General features: G+C 36.4%; 1 protein-coding gene across 4 annotated transcripts in view; it reads right to left on the minus strand.

Moving 5' to 3' along the window:
• The window catches only part of ADGRB3 (adhesion G protein-coupled receptor B3), a 758,270-nt gene that overhangs the window by 388,004 nt on the left and 343,893 nt on the right, over positions 1-26,373 (minus strand). For all 4 annotated transcript variants that reach the window (XM_063618730.1, XM_055257305.2, XM_063618736.1 and 1 more), the window contains one exon: positions 12,786-12,980. In XM_063618730.1, coding sequence (XP_063474800.1) covers positions 12,786-12,980 — 195 coding nt within the window. The remainder of the gene's footprint in view (positions 1-12,785; positions 12,981-26,373) is intronic.

Here is a 26,373-nt window from a genome sequence, read left to right on the forward strand (position 1 = left end):
CAGGAAATACAGGTAACAGAATAATATAAATTTTAAATCCCAGCACTTTGGGAGGCCTAGGTGGTTGGATCACCTGAGATCAGGAGTTCAAGACCAGCCTGGCCAACATGGTGAAACTCTGTCTCTACTAAAAATAAAAGAAAATACCCAGGCATGGTGGTGCTCACCTATAATCCCAGCTACTTAGGAGGCTGAGGCAGGAGAATAGCTTGAACCCGGGAAGCAGAGGCTGCAGTGAGCCAAGATCATGCCACTGCACTCCAGCCTGAGTGATAGAGAGAGACTCCATCAAAAAAAAAAAAAAAAAAACTCTCCACTGCTGAGATTAATCCAGAGGAGACAGACCATTCTTTTAACTAGGTAAAAATCCAAAGAGTGTTCAAAATACAGTGTATAGGTTGGTGCAAAAGTAAATGCAGGGTTTTTTTTTTCCATTAAAAACTGCAATTACTTTTGCATCAACCTAATAGTAGATCTCGTTTTTTTTTTCCCGATGCACTTGGCTGATACCATTTGCATGTGTGATACATAAAACCATGAATACATCCATATTATAGATCAAAGTAGGGATCACAGCTTCCCTGTGTTATGGCTTCAACTCTACCTTATAGTATCCTATTCTATTCAAGAAAGTATACTGAAATGAAATTAAGTAAGAACAACATTATTATGGAAATCATCTTGAGTTTGCTCTTTAAAAAAAAAATACTAAGTAATCTCTAAAGAGTGCTCTAGGTACTTTTTTGGTGATAGGTGAATAGGCAAAATAACTCCTAATCAAGCAAGACCAAGAGGCCCAATACCACGGTTTAGACCTTTTATCCAGAACGTTTATCCAAGCAGCACATCAATTGAGCATTGGCAACTGAAAACTAACAAGGATTCAGAAAGGCAGAATATTATAATACAGAATGCCATCTAGCAGGTTTCAGAAACCAAGACATAAGAAGAATATAATCTAGAGTCAAAAATCTGAGCCACTGGAAAACTGGAAGTCAAACGATAGGGGGACAGCTGAAGGACAAGGTTATCAAGGTCAACAGTGGGATCTGCAGCAGGCCAGATGGCCTGACCTGACAGTGGTGTTCAGAGGGCTTCTGACGGCAGGGTTGGACTGTCCCTGCTCTCCCACTGCAAACTGCCAGACCAAAAGGAATGTGAGAACAGATAATTGAAACTAGTATCTCCTAATAGTCACTAGGTCAGCTGGGAATGGTGGCGCAGGCATGTAATAGTCACATGGTCACAAAAGACCATGTGAAAAAAGTATTTAAGAACACATTTAAAAAAAAAGACTTCTTATAGCTCTGACTCATTTTGAAAACTGCATAAGAACATTGTTCCAGGAATCACTGTCTTTCACACTAATCTCATTGCTTTGTCATGATGTAAGAGAGTTTAACCTGTGGAGTCTCAGAATAGCTCAAATGGGGAATATTTTATACAATGCTCTCAGTATCTCTGAGTGACCTTTAGGATCAAGGACTCCAACAAGAGGTAACAGAGTAATTCTGCTGTGAGGTATACTAGATGGGATGAAGCTAAGTGGAAAGAATAAGCCATTCAATCTTTAGTGCTTTGGGGCATGAGCTCAGTATTGCCTACCGTCCTCTTTTAAAAATGAAAGGTAAAAATAGTCAGTGATACTAATATCATTAAATATGATTTTTTCCCCAGAAACAGCCTGGGAGAACAGCCAATGTTATAAAAACATCATAACTCAGTGTGACAAAATCATCATCATATTCAGACAGGAGATGCTTCTTAAGTGAGCAATAAGGTAACGAGTGATCCCTCAAGTTTGGTAGGCCGGGCTGATACACTTAAGGGCCACCATGTGAGAGAAGCCTGCACACATCACAAGTTTAGACCCTTACAAGAGTGCAGGCAGTAGTCACAGCAGGTCCAGCCCTGAAGAAAGATGACTGATACAGATCCCTTCAATAAAAGAAAATTCTCATAGTCCTTCAAGATTCCTTGTTATAGGCTCACTATATCTCAGCACCCCCCAACCCCAAAATCGTCATGTTAAAGTCCTAGTACCCAGTAGCTCAGATGTGATTGTCTTTGCACATAGGGCTGTTAAAAAGGAAATTAAGTTAGAAAGAGTGAATCAGGGTGGGCCCTAATCTAATCTGACTGGTGTCCTTAACACCGCATGTTCTCACTCACAGGTGGGAACTGAACAATGAGAACACTTGGACACAGGGTGGGGAATATCACACATCAGGGCCTGTCGTGGGGTGGGGGGAGTGGGGAGGGATAGCATTAGGAGAAATACCTAATGCAAATGACTAGTTAATGGGTGCAGCACACCAACATGGCACATGTACACATATGTAACAAACCTGCACGTTGTGCACATGTACCCTAAAGCTTAAAGTATAATTAAAAAAAAGAAAAAAAAAAAGAAGAGGAGATTAGAACACACAGAGAGACACCAAGGATGCAAGTGTGTAGAGAAAAAGACCATGTGAAAAAGACAGAGAGAGAAGGCAGCCATCTACAAGCCAGAGAGAGGCCTCACGAGAAACCAAACCTTCCGAGACCTCTATCTTGGAGATCTAGCCTCTAGAACTGTGAGAAAATAAATGTTTGTTGTTTAAGTCACTCAGTTTGTGGTATTTGTTATGGTAGCCCTAATGAACCGAAACATTGTTCAATAAAAACTTTTTAAAACAGAAGAATATTTGGTAATAAATGGAATCACAATATCAAACCATCTTAGCTTTTACTAATGCAAATCTCAATATTTTCTTGACTCTGAAGAAAATAATAGGAGCTTCGGAAAGGGTAAAGCTAGCAGTCTCATGTTTTATTGTATTTTTAAAAAACTCAACCAAACTAACTTATTTACTGCACATGGCATTTACCAGATGATACATTGCACTTCATACGTTCTTAAAACTACTTTACCTCTTCTCTTCCTGCGTGGTTGTGGTGCATACTCTGGGCTCTTCTATGGAGCTTGTTAGTTCCCCTGAGTTAACCAGCTATCTTCTAGATTCATTCATGGTAGGATTTAACCATGTTGGGTTGTGAAGCAAGATCTGTTGCTTCATATTTCACCCACTTAAGAAAGTTGTTTGCCATTAAATTTCTTATTTTCATGTTTACAATAAGGGCAGGGTTTAAATATTATCTAGAAAGTGATGCTAGTTATGTTAGGCTCTCTATACCACAGAGAAACAATAGGAAATCTTCTCAGGCTGTTAAGCATTGAAAACAGCAGCCGTTTAGATGACTTGGGGCTTGGAGTGATTGTTGGCTGGGAGCTACTGTCCTGTACCTGGCTTATTTTCTACTGAGCCAGGCATCCTGGCTATTGATTGAAGCAATTTTTCTCATCCCCTTGCTCTCGAACTACAAAATGGCCCTTCAGTGCTGACCTTAAAGATGAGTGCTGCTTTTTTGGTTTTCATTTTCCCTGATACATTCCTTGCCCTTTTCTTCCATAATAAGCGAAAAAAAAAGCAGTGCCCACACTCCCTTAGGTGGTTCCATGAGAAACATTCAACCTTTCTTTCTTGGCAGGAGAAATACCAATTACATATCTGCATTGGCAGCAGCTACCTGTGCTCTAAGGACTGGAAATTTTTGTTCCATTTTTGTCTTATTGGATGATAATAATAGCCACATTTCTTGAGACCTACCAGGTGTCAGGTACTGAGTAAGTACTTGACATAGAAAGTTTGACCCTCACATGAATCCTATAAGGTAGGTACTATTATCCCATATTGTTGAATAGAAAATTGAGGCATAGAGTGGTTGAATAACTTGTCTTGGATCACAGTGCTAACAAGTGTTAAAGCCACATCTTGAAGCTCAGAGCAAGTACTCTTAGTCATCACACCCTACTCCTCTGCTTCCATTCCCTATCTCCCTTACTCATGTTTGAGAAAATTATTAGCCTTTCTGGTTACACAATGCCTTTTGAGCAGAGGATCTCAAGGTATCAGGTTGTGTCTTGAAGGCTAGAGTTGTACTGTAATTCCAAATCAGAAAAGCCTTCCCAGATCTTATTTAGTCAACAAAATTATACTACCTCTACAGATGAGGCCTATCATTATATGAGGGTATTATATTATCATATTAATAGTTGCTTCCACATTTATCAACCCGATTTTTAATATAAAAAAGCCAATAGTGTCTGGCATTAAAACCAATGGAGAAATCATACTCCAAGGTCTTCACCAAGTGACTTAATCTATTGATAATCAGCATGGGAGTAATCCATGGTGCAACATATCTGCTTGCTCATCAAGTGTTTTAAGATAAAAGATTTGGCGGGGCGCAGTGGCTCACGCCTATAGCACTTTGGGAGGCCAAGGTGGGTGGATCATGAGGTCAGGAGATCTAGACCATCGTGGCCAACATAGTGAAACCCCATCTCTACTGAAAATACAAAAATTAGCCAGGCGTGGTGGCATGCGCCTGTAGTCCCAGCTATTCAAAAGGCTGAGGCAGGAGAATAGCTTGAACCAGGGAGGTGGAGTTTGCAGTGAGCCGAGATGGTACTGTACTCCAGGCTGGCGACAGAGCAAAACTCCATCAAAAAAAGAAAAAAAAAAGATAAAAGATGTTTTGTTGAAATTACTACTTTTGCTTTCAACTTAATTCTTTGATCACCTACCTCTGAATCATTTGTTTAGAATATAGTCTGAACTTAGAAATCAGAAAACTAAGGTTAGTGCTTCCTATTTAGTCTCAGCTATTGAGAAACAAATTTCTTAAACATAGGGGATGTATCAGATAAACAAGTAGCTTTCCAATGTTGAGTAATGACCTGTTTCAAGGTCATGATTAATTTTTCTTAATGAAATAGAAAATAATGGAGAATACCAGAGTGTATTATTACACAGAGTGAGGTAAATATTATTCTGGAAAACTCTACTTTTCAATTGCATGTTAATGTAATGAACAGTAAGTCACAGTCAAAAACATTCGGAAAACACTGATCTTCTATTAGGTCCACAGAAGTGTGGTCAATGGGTAGGAACATGCCTGGGTAGAGACTGGTCCTTGCATTCAGATGAGTTTCAGGAACACAGTACACTGTGAGGACCTGTGGACATTTCTATGTGTATTTTTTCCAATATTTTCTTTCTTCATCCTCCAAATCTAAACTGTTTCAAGGGCCTTTTCTTCCTTCCATGAAGATGTTTCTTTCCTCTTTTCTGACCCATTGTCACTAAGACATGCTCTCTTCTTTTCTCATATCTAGGCCATTGCCATAGCACCTCTGTGGGCTTATTCTCCCTCCTTTCCTACTCTTCCTCTACTCACCAATCCATGTTATTTACCCTTTCAGACCATCTTTCTAAAAATAATCTTTATATTTAGTAAATCTGTTTATAGCGAATCAAGTTCAAACTCTTTTATGTGGCCTGAACTTTCCTGCCTTTATGATCTGTATTTTCCACCATGCATCCTATTTTCCAAAATATTTTCCAAAGTAGGATGCATGGTGGAAAATGCAGATCATAAAGACAGGAAGGCTTTTCTAATGGACTTGCCATTCTTATACTATTTCTATACTTTTGTCTGCATAGTTTAATTATTGAGTGTGTCTGTACCTAATTTGCTTCTCCAAATTCTATCTTAAGTCCTAACTCTCCCATGACTTCTTTACTTACTGCTGTTGTTCAGACCTCTTTCGAAAATTCATAGAAGTGGAACATGCTATACTTATATCACTCCAGTATAGCCTCATTCAAGTTATTTCTTTTCTTCAATGATATTATAAGCAGCTTGAGGACAAGGCCCATGTTTTTCTTCTATGTTGGTAATTAAAATACTAGCAATAATGGCATTATGTAGTACTTACTATGTGCCAGGTAATAAATAAATATTATTTATGGACCATTATATATTTCTGAGCCTCACCATATCCCTGAAAAATAGATAACAGTTAATCTTCATGATTCACAGATTTTATCTATCTGAATTCACCTATGTGTTAAAATTTATTTGTAATATTGAAACTAAAATGCACAGCATCATCATAGCCAGCTGTGGACATGCACAAAGTGGTAAAAATTTTGAGTTGGCCAATGTGCATTTTTCTAGCTGAGGTCTAACATGACGATGCTCTGCCTTTTTGTTTTAACCCTTATATTATAACCAAGTATCCATTTCAGATCTTTTTATTGCCACATGTTTCATACTTTTGGGGCTTTTTGTTTTGTTGATTTCACTGCTTAAAATGAGCCCAGAATAGAGCTGAAGTAGTATCTAGTGATCTTAAGCACAACAAAGGTGTGCTATACCTTACACAGAAAATAAGTATGTTTGATAAACTCTGCTTAGGCATGAGATGAAGTGCTGTCGCCTATGAGTCCAATGTTAGTGCATCAACAACGTACATTAAATAAGGTGTATTTTAACTCAAACACACATAAAAAAGTCATTTTGATTGGTTGATGAAAATGTTGTGACCAGATTCTCAAAGGAACCTAATCCTGTATTTCCCTTTGGAACAACGGTTCACTATTTGTTAATTCAGTGTTTGCTGTAATGCTATAGACCAGACCTATCACAAATAATGAATTGACTATTATCTCTTCTTTATTTCCTTTTTGACAGAAACTAAGAAATAAGGTCGACAAAGATTAAGTAATGTGCCTTAAGATAGCAAGATAGTTGGACAGGCTGAGATTTGATTTTAAATATTGTCTGATTGAATTTTATTAAGTCTTAAGGTTTCTGGAGCAAGCAGTGCAAACTCAATCCTCTATTGATAGAATAAGATTCAGAATGAATTATTTCAGTGGTCAAAAAAAAGTAAATGAACAAGTTTTTTTTTTTCCTCTGAATTAGATATTCAGAGCAGTTTTCTAATATTTTGTGAAACAATGTAAGTTCCTCAAACATTATTATATTACCCTTAGTTATTCATTAATTGTATCAACAAATATTTGAGCGACTACATGCTTCAAGTACCAGGCTAAGCCTTAGGGACAAAATAATCTCTCAACAAGCTTAAAAAATATTGCTGAAGGCAGATCTAGCAACAATAATTGTGATGTTGTGTGTGAAAGTGCTGTAGTACGGATGTTTACAAGATTTCAAAAGCCCACAGAAGTAGAAAAAAATCTAATCTGCCTGGGATTTGGTGAGAAGACTTTTGAGAACAACAACAACAAAAACTATCTTTAAGCTGGATCTTAAAGAAACATACGTCAGATGAGAAAAGGGAAATCTGGCTGGGCACGGTGGCCCAGGCCTGTAATCCCAGGACTTTGGGAGGCCGAGGCGGGCGGATCACGAGGTCAGGAGATCGAGACCATCCTGGCTAACAGGGTGAAACCCCGTGTCTACTAAAAATACAAAAAAATTAACGGGGCGCGGTGGCAGGCGCCTGTAGCCCCAGCTACTTGGGAGGCTAAGGCAGGAGAATGGCGTGGACCTGGGAGGCGGAGCTTGCAGTGAGCGGAGATCTCGCCACTGCACTCCAGCCTGGGTGACAGAGTGAGATTCTGTCTCAAAAAAAAAACAAAAAGAAAGAAAAGGGAAAGCTATACTACATAGCTTTAATGAATAGTCTTGGAGTTATGACAGTCCAAAGGTTTGGAAAAGAATACGCTTGAAGGGAAAAGTTTTTGAAATACGTTCTCTAGTTTTCCAAAATAAAATTATTACTGTGGCCTATCATTCCAAAACAATAAGCACATTTTTATCGTATGAGGTTTTTACAATTTTAACATCTCATAAATCAAGGTTGGGACTTAAAATGAAAGACAGCTTAGTATTGTCACAGGTATACACACAGCAGCTTTTTTTACATACAGGGCACAAAAGAAGGTGTATATTATAGGTAATATTGTCCAAACCAGGATAAAATATAGTTTTATAGTCGTATCCAAAGATGGGTACTTTCAGGAAAGAATAGGATCTTAGAGGGAGCTTCACCTGATGACCCAACAGCTGGCCAGACAAAGCCTCTGCACCACCTTTTCAGGGTACAGCTGCATATGTTGCATTCACTTCTCCTCTTAGAGATCTAGTGAGTGACTAGTTGAAAATAGTGACAATGTCATAAATTACTTGCTTTGTTTCTTCTCTTTTTACTGATCTATTTCGGTTTTGGCATCAAAAATAAACAATGGGTATCATATATAGGCTTTGACATGGACTTAATCATAATATGCAACAGTTGCCAAAGAGTTAAGTGGCTACATGCAGACAGAGTAATGAATGAAGGGAAACAGCTTTGCTGGTAGTTAACCCATGTTCCTTACCGAAGTAATTGTGCCCATTTTAATGGAATTTGGTGTTGATTTAGTAACGTGATACTTTTGGGATTCAGCCATGCATTTTTTTTTTAATAAATAGAAGTGATACTCCTTTACTTTGATAAGTTCTAATTATCTTCACTGGCTAATCAGGATGGAATAAGGAAAAGCTATACACTTTTTTGTTTAAGAAAAATGTAGGGGTTATAGATGTTGCTTCTTCTCTTCTCCATTGTCAATGGCAGCAAATTATTGCTCTTAGTAAAGTAGGACATTAACTCCAAGAACTTAAACTGCAGTGGCTCATGTGATTTTAATGCTGTCCCTCAGTAAGGTGAATAATCTGGGGAAAGATTAACTTCACAATTTGATTAATTTCTTAAGGTGAATACAGTATTCTGATTTATGAAATTGTCAAGCTACATGTTAAAGCAATGAAAGAAGAAAACTGTACTAACATTAAAAAATAGACTTGTTGTGAATTGATTTAGGTGATGACAACAATAATAACTTATATAATTCGAAATTTTAAGGGTTCATACAATTCTATGGATTTGTTAGTTAAAATACTTACATAAATCTCTCACATTCTGAATCACTATTACTGAACAGAGAAAGATAATATAAAAAATAAATGTTATATACAAATACAAGAACAAAGTGTCTTAGTGGTATTTAGAAACCTTGCTGAATTAAATGTTTCATGAACGAGTTTCCTCCATAGGCCAAAAAATAAGTTACCTTTTAGAAATAATAATGATAATTAAAAACAGGAGTCATTTTAACCAAATGACCCTCATGTGTTGGGAGGAATCAGGCCAATTCTTATGATCCTAATTCATAATTTTTATTTATTTATTTATTTATTAACTTATTTATTTATTTAAGACAGAGTGTCACTCTGCCACCCAGGCCGGAGTGCAGCGGTGTGATCTCGGCTCACTGAGACCTCCGCTTCCCAGGTTCAAGAGATCCTCCCACCTCAGGCTCCCAAGTAGCTAGAATTACAGGCATGCACTACCATGCACGGCTTTTTTTTTTTTTTTTTGTATTTTTAGTAGCGACAGGGTTTCACCATGTTGTCCAGGCTGGCCTCAAACTTCTGACCTCAAGGGATCAGCCTGCCTCGACCTCCCAAAGTGCTGCGATTACAGATGTAAGCCACTGCGCCTGGCTTAATTCATAATATGATCACAGCCATATTAAAGGCCTTCAAAAGTTTTCAAGGTCTTCACGTTTTAATTCATTTGATTTTCAATAGAAAAAAATATATGCATATGCACATATTTGTATGTGCTTGTGTATGTTTATTGGAGTACATTCCAATAATTTACTAACCAGATATCCAATCTTTTCCTATGATCTTGCTAATATAAGCTATTCTGTCTATAGTAGTTAGTATATAGTAGACAATTCTATGTCTCTTTCATCAAAATATCAAATCAAGTTTTTAATTGAGTAAAACATTACCAGCCATTTTTAATAAAATACCTTGCACATAACTACATTTAAAGGAATATATTCCCTTTAATTTTACTTAATTTCTCTTTTACCTTTGCTCATCATTTTCTAGTGGAAAAAGGATGAAAAAAGTTCACGGGTACCTCTGTGATTATTACCACTATTTTTGTTGTTAATACATTCAACAAACATTTGTTGAACATCTTCTACAGACAAGATTCTATGTGAAATCTTATTTGCAGGAGGTGGGCTGGCACTTGGCTAGGGTCCAAAGATGGATCAGAAACATGTCTTTTTTTTCAAAGATTTGCTAATTAGTGCTAATAATACAAGGTATGATGAGATGCAGAAGGGGAAATGCTCTTGGAATTCACAGGCCCATAAGACCTGAGAACTTCAACAGCAGATTGAGATAGACCAAGCCAGTCTGAAAACACATAGGAAGCAAAGACCCAGAGCCAAGAACATACAATGCTTTCAGGAATCAGGAAGTGGTTCATTTACCTCAAGTGGCTGGTCTGTGAGGAGAAAGAGCAATCCACACATGAGGCTGGAAAGGTAGGTAACCTACATATGTGGAGTGTACTAGGAGACAGTATAATGACTTCAAGTTGTCATTCGGGGAGCCTTGAAGCTCTACCAAATGTTTTTGAGTAGACAGTGACATAATCAGAGCTGTTCTATGATAAATTATAGTACCACAGTATACAACATCACTAGGGATGTAGGTAAACAGGTGAGGGAGGATCAAAGGGAAGAGGCCACAGAAACCATGTAGGCTGAGGTAATTAGAGGCTGACCTGGATGACAGTAGTGGGAAGAAAGAGGAAAGAATGGATGAAAGAGGCATTAAGTAGGCAGATCCAAGAGAAAAGAGAAAAGGAAAAAGTCAAGATGGCATTTCAATTCTAGCCTAGGGACTACTAATTCTACTTTTAAAAAGTGGAGAAATGCAAGAAAACTTGGAATTAAGATTAGTTTATGCCACATTAATCCTGAGTTGCTAGCCAATTAGAAATGCCCAGAGCCCTTGGACATGGCAAAAACTAAAGTAATGTGAGGTTCAAAGAATATTGATGAAGATTATAAACCAGGGTTTATAATCAAGTAAAGAAGACAGCAAATATTTGCAAATTCTTTGTATAAAATTGTGGGAAGTAGAATACAAGAGACTAAAATTCTTTGAAATTTCAGAGAAGAGAAAAATCATTTTCAGATAGAGGTTGGGGTTGGTCATCCGGAGTTCAGAAAGACTCATCAGAGTTGAGCTAGAATCATGACAGGCAGAGATGGAAGAGGAAGGAATCTCAGATAAGAAGGGCATTCCAGATGCCCCAAAAGACACCAGTAAAGTTAATGACATAGGAAAATGCAGCTGCCATTTATGAGGCAATGACGAGGACACCAATGTGCTTAGGACTTTGTGTATACTTCCTTTGACGAAGTAGGATGGAAAGAGAGAAACCTATTTCTGACTAGACTAAAATGAAACAAGATAATTAGCCAAATTGCTCTATTTAAGTCAAACCAGCTAATGTCCATGACTAAGCAACTGGTTAATGGAATTTTTCATTGAATTTATGCACACAAATAAGTAGCTCAGTCAAAATATGTTCTAAATATAAACTGGTCACATTAATTTCTTGAACTTCCACACATAAGAATTTTGAAGCCCTACACTTTTGAGAGTTAGAGATTATTTCATGGAGTACTTTGCCTAATGTTTCAACTGTGAACAGAGTTTATGAAATTTTTTTTTGAAATCACAACTCATATTTTGTGTCAGACTTTAAATGCTATTTTTAATGTAAATATTAATAGAAGCATTTCAGAACTACAGGGAAAAAGTACTTGGTTACTTTATTAACATTTAAAACTTAGGAAAAAAACCTGTTTCATCTTTGTAAGAGAAAAGCATCTTTGAAATGTTCAAAAGATAATAATCTTCCATCCACGCCAGGCAATGTATTTTTACAATTATAATTTTAAATACAGACAGTGGTGGTATAATATAGAATTCAGCACCAATAATTCTCATAGCAGTTTCTTTCAGCAGTATATGCATATGATTTTAGAAATATATGTACCTCTATACAAATTAGGGTTTCGGTATTATTTATGAAAGATTCCATGATTCTAAACAGCCTTCTTCTTCTCTTTCCCTCAATAGCTAATTAAAACAAAACAAAACAACCCAAAATTCCTGTATTTTCCAAGGGAAATACCAATAAACTTAAAAATTTAGAGTAGGCTGAGGGAACACAATACCTAATCTGGGAGTTTTGCCAAATCTTTATTTTAATGAACTTTATGCAGAGTTACAGTAAGAACATTATGCTGAAAATGCAGAAATCAACTCAGCAGTCTTTGTAGAAGTACCTTTTAATCTACAGCATAAAAAGAGTTAATCTGAAATGCAAACTGTAGTTGCATTAAATATGCTTTGTTTGCCATTCAATAAGCTTTGTTTTAATGGCAAAGGCAATACTGACATTGGGTGAGTACTTAAACTTTATTATGGAAATAAATGATGTTGTTCTAAAAGTCTTCAAAGACAAGAAAAAGATGCTGTGAGAAGTTATTGCATTTCCTATTTTCTTAGCTAGAACAATTTTCTATTTGCCTCATATTTTCAGAGAATAGTTTGATAAAATTAAATGTTTTTCCCCCCACTAATAGCAAAACACTAAACAAACTTTAAACTATGTTTTTTTGCATGTTATAGTTAATGTGTTTTCACTATGCTTAATGCACTTTTAATAGTCTCCTATGGAAAGATGGTATATTAAATGTGGGAATGATACCACCTTGAATTTGCTATAGTGTCTTTTATCTGGGGGCTCAAAGCACTTCATACATGTTTTCATTCAGTATCTCCTTGAGGTGTAATATATGCATTTTATGGGCGAGGACACTGAGGTGGAGAATGATTAAGGGAATTGAGGTCATTTCCAGAGCTCGCACTAAGCATAGCTTGGATGAGCATTCTCTCCCTCCAGTCCACCTCCAAGATGGCTGCACTGGCTTCGTGGGACCAAAAATTGATTGCATCTCCACTAGCCTTTTCCTTCATAAACTTGTCTCCCTTACCTGGACACCATCAGATGCAGGGATGTAACTTGCCCTTTTAAATGTGTCTGTCACATTTCTCAGGATCTCCACAGACATCAGAAGATCGCCTGCATAGAAATTTTTTCTCTGAGTTAAATCCAACAGTGTCTTGGTCACCTGGGACATCCCATCACCTGCCAGCATTCGCTGCCCCTTAGCAAGGTGCTCTTTAACCTGTGATGGTCAAAAGAACAGAGCAAACATCAGAATCTTCATTACCATTTATCTGAGTAACTTCATCAAACAACTTTATTTAAAATTGCTCAGTCAACTTAAAATAGCCTTGCAATGCTTGGGAGGATTTGAAAACTGTAAATTGTGTGTATCCCATACTCAGATGGATAAACACCCAGCATGCAAGAATTAACGAGTGTATACTTTTCGGCAGGCTTGACAAAGTTGCCATTTCTAGTTAGAACACACAATTCAACACATTTGGGAAAATGTGTATTAATTTAGGTTCTTAATTGGAGTAAAAATCAAAAATACTTTAGCATGTGGTAAACATGGGGGACTGTTTAGTAAGTTGTGATCAGAGATGGGAGATTATAAACACTTCAAAAATAGCCATTTTTTCAAACAAGTTGAGCTTATTAACTTTTGCCCTACCTCTTAAAATGAACACATCTTTATAGAGCAGCAAAGAAAGTTATTAGCAGCACAATTTTACTTAAAATATCTTTAAACTTTGGAGATCTACTATGACATGATTGAAAACCAGATGGCTTTAGCTTTATTGTTTTTTTTAAACAGCAAAAACAATTAAAAACTCTCTGCTGGGTCTTCAGCAACAAAATGAACTATTAAAATGCAAAGCTTAAATTAGTTTGATGGCCAGAGAAATGTGCTGCCGATTCTTATATTTGCTTGTTGTACAGTTCAAGGGAGGAAAAACATCTTAAAATGCGAAAGAATAGTAAGGTAAGAGAAGGTAAAGAAATAGCAGGAATTCATTATACTTTTACTTGTTCACTAAAAGTTTAATCTGTACCTTTTCTTTGCTAAATTTGTTATAAAATTAACTAAAAAAATCATGAAATAATCAATAATTAACAGGCCAGAGAAATAGTGAAATAGGAAGGTTAAAGTACATTAATTGTAATTATCAATTTCCCATCAGGAACTGTGCCAACAAATCTTTTAAAGTATGGCAATCAATCTGAACTAATCAAAAAGTATAAATTTTCTAAGTATTATATTTCAAAAAGTGTTGAAATCTCATATATTTTACTTTTTCTGTAAAGATGTCTAAAACAATTTTGGTAAAATAAAATCTTCAGAGACATACTTTATTTCCATTGTGTTATGCTAAAAGTCATAACGTATTTAGGTACTTTACTTCTCCCTATTTTCTTCTTTCATTCCCTTTCATCTCTTTTTGGTAGCTGCCATCAACCATGGACTAAAACCCAAATGATTGACACGGCAACAGTAATGTGGCTCTTGCCTATCTCTATAGTGTCAGTGCTAATTGTCTGGTAATGGAGTGATATTTACGTATTTATTCATGAAAGAGACACAGCACTGTCCAATAAGAAGGACATGAACCCTCAGAGTAGAAGCCAGCTGGTTTCTCCTTTGTACCAGGCTGTACCACCAGGCTGAACTCCAGTCCTGCTTCTAAACTACTGGTAATTATTTGCAATTTTCTGTTCAGGTCATGTGTTTCATGACTTCAGATTTTCGAAATAGATATTCTACCCTCTTTTCTTCCATGGTCTCTTGTTTAAAAACCACTCATATTTAGTTCTTGTTCTTCTAAATAACTAAACAGTTAAAGCCTTCTCTTGTTATCTTTTATACAGACATGACTTTTATCACAGAGAATGGTGATTATCTGCTTAAATATTTTTCTGTTCCAATAGTCTTTCTGAAACTTGAGGGTAGGCTCCCTGCCTTATTCACAGTCTTAGCAAACAGCATAGCAAAATTTTGTTGCAGTGAATTCAGTTGTTATGCCCTAAGTACACCTTTGTGGTGCAATACAATGCAATGGGCTTTAGAGCCAGGTGTGCCTAGGTTTGTGTTTCAACTTTGCAGCTTATTATTTATGTAATTGAGTTCATTGGAGACTCAGCTTACCATGTCTCCTCTGATATTTGAAAAATAGATCTCTATATTAAAAATGTTTTAAAAGTTATTTTCTTAACACAATTCAACCCACACAAGCCTAAGATAATTAGCAGAAGCTAGAGCATACAGGAAAGCATCTTGCTCTCCCATGGTCTGTGTGCCCTACATGCTCTAGTTTCTGCGGACTTCTTCCCCCTTCCCCACCATTTGCTGTGCTCTAGTGGCACTTGTCTTTTTGCTCTTCCTCAATAACATTAGGAAAATGCATATCTCAGGGCCTTTGTCTTGCTTTTTTTTTTATTGTGGGAGCGGGGGGATGGCAGGGGCCTTGAATAGTCTTTCCACAAGCATTCATATGCTTTTTGTCGCCTTCTCAGAAAGGTCTTACCTGACTTCCTACCTAAAATGGAATCCGTGTCATTCTCAGTCATCTCATCAGACTTCATTGTACTCAACCTTACCTGCCATTGTGCCTTCTATTTCTTGGTTTATTCATTTTTCTGCCTGTGCCATTAAAATATTAATATAAGCCTTCTGAAGGAGGAGGTTTTATTATTTTATTCCCATTATCTAGAAGCTTATTCAATATACTGAATGAATGAGTTAAAGGAATGAATGGGTTATTGAATCAACTTCCATCTATGCTTAGGTTGTTAGGTCATAGGATTAAGTTAGGCACACTGGAAAGATGTAACTCACTCATGAACATAGTCCATAGGAAACACTGGTAACAAATAGCATGAGACAAGCACACTACCTGACTTAAAGAGGTAGTGCTGCTTCTGAGCTGAAAAATGTCTGGCCCTCTAGCTGCACTTGTCCTTTTGCTCTTCCTCAATAACATTAGGTACAGGCGTGTCTCAGGATATGTATGAAGGGTGAGGAAAGTTTTGAAGAGAAATAAAGGTAATAGAGTCTAACCTAAAAAAAGTAATGAAATTCAGTCCTCAGTTTTGTGCTGGCAATGCAAATCACAGCTGTGATACTCAAAGCTGCAGAAGATTAAATTGTTCTCCATTAGGAATGGAATGTAGCAATGGTTGCCACGGTAAATAATTAATGTCTGACTGCCTCAAATCAGCCCTTCCTCTGTTATTTTGGCAACCCATACCTGTGCCTGTGAGGGATTTAACTTGTACAGATCTAATGTATGCTTCTCCTCAAACAAAAACATCACAACATAGAACTGAATCTTGAGAAATAAAACATTTAGACATGCTTTCTGTTTGCAAAAAAAATAGTTACAGAAGGCACTGGATGGCTCAACTAATAGGAAAGCCAGTCTGTCACGTCTGGGTCAGCATCAAATCTGGCCCAAGTCAGTAGTAAATTAACGTCATTGCCATCTGACAGCTGCTTAGAAGGCTTATGTAGAATGAGTTGTTGTCAGTCCAGCTCTTAGCAAACAGGTGCCCAGATGACAACACCAGCTCTAACAATTGGCACTGATTAGCATCCTTCCTGGCACTGTCGGTGAAAAGCACTCGGGACAAATACCTTGTAATTTTACACACTGGTGAGACTATTCATTGCCTTTATACAGGGTATAAAGAATGTTTGAATAACATACGTTTCTGTCCAGAACATATTTAGTTGAAAGACAATTTCCCAGTTCTTGATCTTCTATCCACAACACATGCATACTGTGAAGAGTTCTCTTTTTTTGCCTTATGTCTACCCTTTCACTACCTATTTCCTAGAATGACATGTCCAAGTTTATCTGCTAGATTGTTTTCCCTTTTTTCTTTCTGGATTATGAAGTTGAGAATAAATGGGTTTGCTCATCTTACCTCTTCCTTGTTTCAAACTGTCCTTTATTTGCATTCTACTCCTCTTCCTTTGTTGTTGTCTCTATGGTTTAATTCTATGGTTATTTCTAAGGTTTTGAATCCCATCCAATCCTTCTTCAATATTTCTCTCTCAAAAAAATGGCCTGATATCATATATCTTATTTAAATATCAACTTCTCTTACTGCTACTTCCTTTCAACTACTGTCTTCTCCCTGGTTCTCTTCAAAATCAATATCAGAGGTACAAAATTTGGTTTGAGACCAACAACTTTTTAAGTTGTAAATTAAAATTTCCAGTTACCTACAAAGTATATTTTCTGGAAATCTTGCTAGTATGCCATGTTTAAGTAGCAGTTGTAATAATGTAATAATAAAACCTAGATTTAAATTGTGGTTCTACTACTTATTACAAAGAACCATTGGAAAAATTATTTAACTCTCTCCTAGGATTATTTGATTTATCTGTAAAAAGGAGAAAATAATCACATTGTTATTATGATGCGTTAATATAAAAATAGAGGTTAAAAGTGGATATTCAATGACTGTTTCCTCTTCTCCCAAATTCAGGATCCAATTTCTCTAAATACTAGCTATATAGTGTTTCTCATCTCCATCCTTTTCCTACAGACACGAGATGGATTCTGGTATAGGTCTTCAGTACTTAACTTCCAGAAGGTTAATTCTTTCTTCGACTGAATCTAATTGGCTATTTATTCTATTCATTAATTTCAATGAAGTTCTGTTTAAAGTTTTTCATATTCTTTAATTATTTAACTGTGATTTCTGTTCTTTCACATCTTAATGATTTTAAACAATATATTATAGTTTAAAAAATATTTTCTATTCTTTAAATTTCTTGTTTTGTTGAGTCTCCTGATTCCTGCATTTGCTGATTCTTCCTCATAATGTTTTGCTTCATGATATTTATAATTATGGTAAACTTATATTCAGTGGGATATGTTTATCTTTTGGGAGCCCCCAAGTGCCTGGTTTGTGAAACAGTTGTTAGGGATGCTTTTGAGTGCATTTCTCTGGGTGTGGAGCATTCAGGCAGTTCACTGGTCCTGAATCAATTTATGCAAATTTTCATGTTAATTCCATCTGTTCTTGGTTCAGACTGGGAGTTTCCATTTCTGAAAGGCAATTTATTTCCTCCTCTCCAAGAAACTCTGTATGAACTACAAATTTCTTAGACACATTGCAGGCCTGAGAATGCATAGGGTTTTTCTACTTCATGAGGCTAGAGCAGCAATACAGTGCTGGGTCATTGCTGGAGGCTTGGAAGGGCATCACTGCTTGTGTGAGAGGTGTTGTTATCATCCTCACGAAGGCTTTAGGACCTCAGCTTCTAGCACCCAAGGCTTATGTATGATCTGACACTCCAGTAGCTTTTTCCTATAGTTCTGGCTTTGATATCCCCCTGCATTAATTTCCAATACCTAAGGATTCCTAGGTCTTTCTTTTGAGAGAAGCTATAAGTCAATATTTGAAAATATATATTTCCTATCGTTTATGCAGAAGTCATTATGATCTGTAATGGTCAGCTTGGTTCACCCCACTGCTTTATTATGTAGTGGGTTCACCCCACTACTACAGGTGACCTAGTAACAATCTGTCTAAATTTCTCACCACTTCTCCCTGCAATAATCATGGATTCTGTCTTTGCTCCCTGACTCATGCTATTCTATTACTTTAAATGCTCTCCCAAAATCCTCTCCTTAAATTGTTCTCTCTCTCTCTTCTCCTCCATGAATTCTTTTTGGATAACTGCAATCATGATACGATCTCTATTTTCAGGCTCACAGAAGTAATCTTGCTGTTTCTTATATTACTATAGTGTTTGTGTTGTTATCTTATCCATTCCACTAGACCATAAACTCCTAAAGAGCCTGTAGTTTCTTCTTCATCTTTGTTTCCCCTATAATCTCTAAAACACTACGTGACACACAAAAGTACCTGTTCAAAGGGCTTGCTAAATTGAACTAAAACTACAGGAGGATTTTATTTTACTTTCAGCAACTATAATCCACAAATGTTGGCAAGGTAAAAGCAGTAGTCTATAATTATTCAAAACAAAGAAATATGTAAAAATTGGAGAACTTCTACATTTCCTGACAGAATTGCCTTGTAAACTATATCCAATTAATATAAGTAGGCAAATGAATTCAGAAATTTTAGACATCTACACTTATATACTTGCTACCTTTAGAAAATAATAACAACAATCATATATCATTCTGATCATATGGTAAGCACGAGACTACATGTTTTATAAGGGGTACCTCACTTGAGCTTTAAAACAATCCTTGGAGGTGCCATAATGATTCACATTTACAGATGAAGGAGTGGAGACTTAGTAAGGTTAACTGCATTCTCCAGGACTGCATAGCTCCTAAGTAGTGACTATGGAGATTTGAGCCCAGGCAGTCTGATCCTTAGTTCATGTGCTTAGCTAATAATATATGCTTCACTCAGGTTTTATATGGTGCTTTCATTAGAAATTGTCAAAATGCTTATTTTGACAATATTTAAATGTGTTCATATGTTTAATCTGTTCAGAATATTTAAAAATCATTATCAACCACGTTTGTGTTAAGGAGAAATTCAATCTTTTTCATATGAAGAAACAAAAGACATGAAGCGACTCACCGGACTCTTGAGGTATTGAAAATTATTTGAGTAGTAGTTGTTATTTTGGAATATAATGTGTAAGCATTTCTAAAGCCATTTACCAATACCTATAGAAGATTTTGTAGGTAGTTTTACTCAAGTGGAGGTTGAATAAAACCCAAGGTTACCTTAAGGACTCCATTTCCTTCGGGTAGCGTGTTTTGATTATCGTAATTTAATCATGGAAATAATTCAGAAAGGTTTTTTATAATTTTCATATTTCCTTTTAAAATTATAATTATCAGCGATTATGCTTGCTCACATTGCAACACTGTGAGCATTATTGCTCCAAAGGACAAGTCTTAAAAGTTTCTGTGTCATTCATATTTACTACTATTGAGAAGATCAACAGTGAAAGGGGGAAAAATGAGTCTAAAAATAGTTGCTCTTCAGAGTTCTGGATTAAGCCTCCTTGTTCTTTTTTATAGAGAGATGTGGACAGGCTCATGGTTTAAAGAGTAGGTGTGTTTCTGAAATAACCTTATTCTTTTCATTTCAAGCCTCCCACTGCCAGCCACAGTTGCCGCTATTGTGTGAATATTAAAAAAAGGTTTGTCATAGTTGCTCTGTGCAAATGATACATTTTAAACATCATATATTTATATATTATTTTCAGCATCAACTCCTACAGTCCATCTGCAAGGTATATTAAAGGCTTTCACAGTTCTAAGTGGCTTTAATTAAAAGATAATTATACATAGAGCTTTTTTCATAAAGCAACAATCTAAATATACATCTTTTAATTTAGTTCATAATCTGTCATTTCCTAAGACCAAAGTCACTCATTGGACAATGGTATTTGATTATTTACAAATCTACCTGAAGTCTCCAGGAAATATAGAGATTATTCTATGTGAAAAAGAAGATACACCCTTAGTTCTGTTAAATGAATATTTCTTAATTTTCCCTACGTTTGATATGAAGAGTTTGTGTTCATCTCAGAATTGCCCTAAAGTGGAAACATCAATTCTGAGAATAAAATCATTGTCTGGAGACAATATGACAGTGCAGATTTGGTCCAGAATTTCACTGCATAAATCATATATGTATCACATAGACCTCAGAATTGTGGGTTGAATGGCATTTGGCCAAAAGTGCTTCAGATATCCCAGTTTCTTGTCTGAGGAATATCTGAAATGAGAGATTGGACAGCATGAATTTGAGAACTGAAAATTATTGTTATGGGAATAAACTGAGCCATGGAGAAAATTGAGTCAGGTATAAACTGTGCATATTTTCCTGTAAAACCTGAAATTTCCAAAATAAGAATGAGAGCATAGTAAATTTGCCTATCCAATATAAACAAGGAATATCTTTAATTTCAGAGTTTTTGGCTAGAATTTGACAAAACTGAAATCCTGAGCAAAGGACATATGTAGGTGAGACTTCTTTTCTAAACATCAAACAAATCTAGATGTTCTCATAAATATTTTGAGCCAGCAGATGGAACTAGAGCACGCTCTGTGAGCTCAAAACAGTATAGTGGCCACAGACTGGCACCCAAGCTTTTAGAAACCTCCCCAAACAGAAGCAGAGCACTAAGTAACATGATGTTTCTCTGTAGATTTCTCAATTCTATTTCCATTACTTAACTCTTCTGGGTCTAGAGATTGTACACCAGTCAGAATAGGATAGATTATGCTGTGCTAACTACTTGCAAATCTCAGTACCTGAAAGCCACAAAGGAATATTTATCACACTGCATATGCAACCCACATCATCAAGGAGGCTCTGCTTATTATAGTCTTCAAGGTCTTGAGATGTTGGAGGATAAAAGACCTTGCAGTGGCAATGAATGACACTCTCAGGCCTGACATGGCAATGGTCACCTCCATGCACAACTAATTGACCAGAACTAGCCACACAGGTACCTAACATCAAGGGGGTGAAGAAGTACAATCCTCCCATATGCCCAGAAGAGGAAAATCAGATATCATCTAATATAATATGTTTTGTGATGGTATGATGCTAACTAATTAATAGTCATCTTACTTCTTTGCCTCTAATGCCGATGGATTCATTCATCAAAATATCAATGCTGGATAAAATCTACCACAGTGCTTCTCAAACTTTAATGTGCAGTGAATCACAAACAGCACTTTTCAAAGTTGCTGATTCTGATAAAGTAGGTCTGGGGCAGAGTCTAAGATGCTACATTTCTAACAAGCTCTCAGGTGCTGCAGATCCTCTGGTCCTCAGAAAACATTCTGAATAGCAAGGCTTTAACAAATACCTTCCCTGCACCTGCATACAAGTAGCTCAACTGTGTTGGAGGAAAATCATAACTAAACCGACAGCTATACTCTAAATTCTGTATTTCAGACTTCAGGTTGTACACAATGAAGCCTGCTAATCCTATTATATTTCTCTAATAGGCTTATTTTCAACCTTCTGGAAATTACTGTTTTATACCTTTTCATCTCTCTTGGAAAGACACACATTTCCTCCTAAATCCTCACTCTTAGCTAATGATCCTGCCTCATACTAAATGGAGAAAAAAGAATCCATCAGATGAAAACCCCATAATCTCTCCCACACAAAACCCACTAAGCTCTTTTCACTGTATTCATCTTTCCCATCTGCTTTCCTCTGGTTATAAAGGAGAAAGTATCTTTTTTCCTACCAAAGTCAATTTTTTGACTTTTGCTATGGCTAACATTTCTTTTTGCCTTCTTGGGTTTTCTTTAATTTTTCATGTTTCTCTTCTAAATTTTTACTGGATCATTTATTTTAACATACAAAAATGTTATAATATTTCTCATTTAAAACAAAACAAAATAATACAAAACGCTTTTCTGGCCTTACATATCCTCCTAACTACTACCCTATTCTTCTGCTCTCATTCATTATCAAAATTTAGAAAGGGAGGAATATACAACCATTTTTTACTTCATAATCTCCTGTTCTTTGTGCTGAGGACTTCCAAAATTATTTCCTGTCCAGAAATTAGAATCTGAGTTTCCGACTCCCATATCCAATTACATTCTCCAGATTTAATAGAAACAACCTTTGACAACCCCAAACCTCATCTGTCCCAAATTATTCCTCGTGGTCCTGCCTTCTCTGCCTCAGAAAAATGACATTATAACCAGCCAAATGTGATTACTAACCTTAATAAAGGACACCATCATCTCTCGTCTGGATTACTGCAGCAGGTTTCAAAGCTTCCAGTCCTGCCATCCTATGGTCTATCCTCCATAGAAACCTCATATGACCCTCTTTAATTAGATCTAATCAAACCATCCCTCTTCTCAATGCATTCCCATTGCACTTAGTATTAAATCCAAACTGCTAGCAAAGGCCTTAAGGCACAGCTCTCCAGTCTCATGTCATGACACTCTCTTCTTGCTTACTACCTCTGGCCAGTAGATCTTTTTGCTTTCTTAAAGACCTCAAGGTATTTCCATATGTTATTTTCGCTACATGGAATGTGCTGTCATTTCCTGACATAGTCATTCTCTCTACCGTTTACATGTTCATCTCATGCATTCATCTCATCTTTCAGGTCACAGTATTAAATGTTATTTCTAAAAAGAAATAGAGAGACCTCACTGTTTTTTGTTTTATTTTATTTTAATCTGAAGTCGTTTCCAAACATTATTCTGTATGTTGGCACCCTGCTAATTTCCTTTAACATATAAAAATTTGCAATTATTTTTAATCTCATCTCCTGTCTATTTATATTTACATTGAATTTATTGTGTGTTACATTCAAGTTGCTTCCCCAGGTCCTTGAGCTCTACTTGGCACATAGCTAAAGGTCAATGATTATTTGTATAATGAATTAATGGGTAGATGAATGGATACATAAATGATTGAATAACACAGTATAGTTTCTTTTGTAATTTTTTTCCCTTTGGTATTAGTCTAAATATACTTCTCTATACAATTATATTTAATTACAATTATACTATACAATTATAGATATACTATGTATATGTTATATACTATACAATTATGTGCTATCCTATAAATAAGTTTCACTTCAAAAGTTTCAGACGAGATCAGGGTGGTATGGCCATGAAGTCACTTCAAAAAGTTTCAATGCCTAAAACTGACTCTAACATTTATCCTCCAAGCCACACTAAAGGCATACTTTGGGAGAAGCTTAAAAATCTCCTCAGCTTTTATTGATATAATCAGTAATAAGTTATAGGGTTAAAAATAGAACAAAACTATATTTATTAGAGATATTTCATATATATATTAGGCTTCCTTAAAATTTCCAAGGGAACACAATTATATGTGACTAAAGATTATTTTTCTTTTTTATAATACAATTTAAATTTACTGGTTTGGGTTAATGTCTCACTTATATAAGACCAATGATTTTGTCACTGCAACTAGAAAAACTCACATAAATTACAAAAAATGACACTTTCAAGAACATCAGAGAGCTATGTAAGTAGTCAGAATGAGATGAACTAAATTTCCAAACAGTAGACATCTTTTCTGAGGTAAGCCAAATATTTAATTCATTTTTTTCTCCTGCAAGAGTTTGTTAATTCTGGGTAAGAATTGAGAGTCAAGCATGGGTGAGGCAGAGTACCTCTGGGGTAGAAAGATAAATGAATGTAATTTGGTTGGCCAGAGATGGAAAAATATAGTGAAAACTTGAGGGGCCCTAAAAATGCTGCTGAGATTTTTTTTCTCGTGAGACATTTGCTGAGCTTCTGCCCTGTGTAAAAAGCTGAGGAGATAGGATGAAAACTTCTTAAATGCAGAATTGCAATTTTCCCTTTCCTTTAAGAGCTTTGGGAACTGAGGGAAGAGTCCAGTGTTAAGCACCCTGTTGGTCTCACCCTCAAGACAGTTGACAGATTTGAAGTTGCTTGGGCAGAAAGCTAGAACATGGAACTAGCAACTTCTGAAGGCTGAGCTGAATCTCCCTCTGTCTCTCAGAGCTGACAGGATGGGCACATGTAGGCTCTACAAACATGGAGAAAGGCAGTCTAAGCAGATATAGTCTTATTACAAGTGCAAAACAGCCCTGACCCAGATCAATTTCTGATTGAATTAAAGTATCAACTCCTCACTGTATTTGAATAGCTAAGGAAAGGAAGGATACTTTTTGGGATACATTAGCCAGTATGATTTGAAAACCGTATGTTTATTTTATGCAATGTCTGACATTCAATAAAATATTACTGGATATGAAAAGTGGCCAGGAGATATGACAGACAAAAAGAAAAGCAAAGTAGACTCACAGATTATGCAGATGTTACAGTTGTAAATGTACTTTGGGAGGCCGAGGCAGGCAGATCACGAGGTCAGGAGTTCAAGACCAGCCCGGCCAACATGATGAAACCCCGTTTCTACTGAAACTACAAAAATTAGCCAGGCATGGTGGTGGGCGCCTGTAATTCCAGCTACTCAGGAGGCTGAGGCAGGATAATCTCTCGAACCCGGGAGGCAGAGTTTGCAGTGAGCCGAGATCGCACCATTGCACTCCAGCCTGGGCGACAGAGCGAGACTCTGTCTAAAATAAATAAATAAATAAATAAGAATATAGACATTGTCCATTCTTTGGAGAACCCCAAAAGTGTTGTGATCTTAAAAACAGAAACAAAGTGTATCATAGACTAGGAATCAGTAAACTACAGCCTGCAGGCTAAATCCAACCCATTGCTTGTTTTTGTATGATGTTTTGCAGAAACACAGCCATGCCTATTTGTTTATTTACTGTCTGTAGCTGTGCTCTTGTACCACAAAGCAGAGTTGAATAGTTGCAACAGAAGCCATATGGCATGTAAAGTCTAAAGTATTTACTATCTTGTTCTTATAGAAGCAGTTCACCAGCCCTGTTCCAGACTTATAATACAATACATAAAGTCACTACAATTGGAAGTTTTACAGGCATAATGGAAAACTCATTAGGAATTTGTGAAATATGTTGTAAACTCTGACATACGAATTGCTTAGAAAAGAAAGATTTAAATAACACCCCCCTTCCAAGTTTGTTTGTTTCCCATCAGCTTCAATAAATGTGAGCTATTATTATGTGCTGTAAACATAGTGAACACATAATTTTATTCAGGACCACATGTTAAAAACTCTGTAACTGTGGAGCTGAACTCAGATCTCAAAACTCTAACAGGTGGTTCTGAATGAAATAAAGAGACTTCTGCCCATTTTAGAGAAAGCAATACTCTTTAACTTTTCCTTGTTATTGTTGGGTTCTGCAATGATTATTTGAATTCCGTGAGTACTCACAACATTTTGGAGTGTGGTGACAAGAATTAAAAGGCAGTCAAATGCTATGTCTTGAGTACTAAGTTGTCCACATGATTTCACGAGAGGACCATGTAGTTAGAAATACATGTATATGGATGCAAAATCAATGTTATAATTAGTAATAATAATAACTCACAGTTACTGAATGTGTACTACAGTGTGGTAACAATCCTGTTTAATTGGTCTGGAGTGACTTCCTTATTGATTCAGGGTTAAGAACTTCCATGTGATTATAATGTTGTCACGATTAAGAACTACTGATTTAGGTGCTCCCTACTTTTCCATGACTTGCCATGTTCCAGCCTTATTGTATTACACAGAACTTGCAGAACAGGTAACTCCTGTCTCACAGGCTCACTCACTCCCACCTAACTGGTGAATACTTGAAAATTAAAAATCATCTGCTAGTTCCTATGACCAGCAGAACCTCGGCATTCGTTTATTGGTTTCTTAATTGCTCATTAAAGAAACAATAAGACAAGCATACTTTTTAGCTCAATACATATTTGTTGTAAACAAGACCTAAGACGGTATTGTTTTGTTTTCTTCCCCCAAATAAGCTGCAGTAATAAAATGTGTTATCGTCTTTTAGGCAATGTGCTGAGCATTTGTGCAATGAGATGGTGACCAAAAAAGTGTGAGATGTGAGGAGTTTTGTTGCATTAACTCGAGAGCAAGTAGGGAGAAAAAAGGAAAGCAAATATTCTCCTACTTTCTGTCTCTTTCTCTTTGTCTCAGTTTCTTTGTCTCTCTTGGTTTCTCTGTCTGTAGCTCTAGCTATCTGTTCTAATAAACTACCC

The sequence above is a fragment of the Symphalangus syndactylus genome, chromosome 2 (assembly GCF_028878055.3).
Source record: "Symphalangus syndactylus isolate Jambi chromosome 2, NHGRI_mSymSyn1-v2.1_pri, whole genome shotgun sequence".
Taxonomy (NCBI): Eukaryota; Metazoa; Chordata; class Mammalia; order Primates; family Hylobatidae; genus Symphalangus; species Symphalangus syndactylus.